The 1,277-nt window shown below is 63.4% G+C and overlaps 1 protein-coding gene across 3 annotated transcripts in view; it reads left to right on the forward strand.

Moving 5' to 3' along the window:
- Positions 1-720: 720 nt before the first annotated feature.
- Zfr (zinc finger RNA binding protein) overlaps positions 721-1,277 on the forward strand; it is a 67,602-nt gene continuing 67,045 nt past the window's right edge. For 2 of the 3 annotated variants that reach the window (XM_026783858.1, XM_005356639.3), the window contains exons 1-2: positions 721-854; positions 1,144-1,243. In XM_026783858.1, coding sequence (XP_026639659.1) covers positions 818-854; positions 1,144-1,243 — 137 coding nt within the window. In that variant the 5' untranslated portion in view covers positions 721-817. The remainder of the gene's footprint in view (positions 855-1,143; positions 1,244-1,277) is intronic. The other variant, XM_026783857.1, reaches the window with a different exon arrangement.

Raw genomic sequence — 1,277 nt, forward strand, 5'->3', positions numbered from 1 at the left:
TTCTGTGCTTTGGATCTAGTATCTCATAAGCCTTCCCAGAATAAAAATTTCACGTGAACGGTGATTTTGTTTTGCTCGCTAGCATCACTGCAACGCCCAACATCTTGTGGGGGGTGCCGATAAGACCCTGAAAAACCTGAAGGAGTATGTGAGGTGGGGCGGAGGGCTTGGCAAGATATGTGACTCCTGTAGCAGGCAGGGTTCTGGGCAGGTGCTTCGAGCAGACTTCTCTGCTTTTTTTCTCTCCTCTTCCCCGCCCCTCCCCCTTTCTAAAGGTAGACAATCCACAGGAATTAGCTCAGCTAAAAAAAATCTAATAGAAATCAATCGCGAGAGGAGGGTTGAAGCATAGGGAAAAAACGCAGACGCAAAACTAAAGGAAACGGGTGGAAAAGTAAGGCGGCGAAAAGGCCAACAGACGTCACTCTATCTGGTCACGCTCCTCGACTCCCCCGCGGCCGGGCGAGGCTCCCCTCCTCCGCCCTGTAGCCGCCCCGCAGCGGCTGTGGGTCGCCACCACTTGGGAGAAGATCGGGCCCGTGGTCCCGCGAGGGAGCCCCACACCCACACCCCAGAAACCCGCTGCTCTGGGGCCCTGCGCCAGTTCGCTGGGGTTGGGGCGGGGGGTGAGGGGGGAGGGGTAAAGAGATGGGGGTGAGTTGGCCCGGGCCGTGAGGACTACATTTCCCAGGATGCAGCGCACCAGCGCGCTTGCGCAGTGCGGCCGGAGGCGGCGGTCTGTTCTCCGCCGAGAAGGAGTGGGGCTGAGGGAGGCAGCGGGTGAGAGTTCAGAGTTCAGCAGCAGCAGCCCGAGCCCATGATTCCCATATGCCCTGTAGTTTCTTTCACCTATGGTGAGTCTAATGTGGCCCGTGGAGGCCTCTGCCCTGCCCTTCTCCGGCCCCGGGCGGCGGGTAGGCGCGGGGGTTGGGGCCAGCTCCGGGGAGGAGGCGGCGGCCGCCACCCGGGCGTGCGAGTGAGTGAGGGAGTGCGGGGAGGGAGGTGGACGGCGGTGCGGCCGCGGCCTGGCCGGCCAGGGCGGCTTCTCACGGCCCTCTCTCTCTCCTCTGCCCTCCCTCGTCATCCCGACCCCTTCACGGCTGCCCTCCCGCCATGGGACCCGACTCTCCGTGCCCGCCGCAGTGCCCAGCCGGCTGGGGGAAGATGCCAAAATGGCGACCGGCAACTACTTTGGATTCACCCACAGCGGGGCGGCGGCGGCGGCGGCTGCGGCCCAGTATAGGTAACGGCTCCCCGCCCTCTCCCTCGCCTCTCCC

The sequence above is a fragment of the Microtus ochrogaster genome, chromosome 19, assembly GCF_000317375.1.
Source record: "Microtus ochrogaster isolate Prairie Vole_2 chromosome 19, MicOch1.0, whole genome shotgun sequence".
Lineage (NCBI taxonomy): Eukaryota > Metazoa > Chordata > Mammalia > Rodentia > Cricetidae > Microtus > Microtus ochrogaster.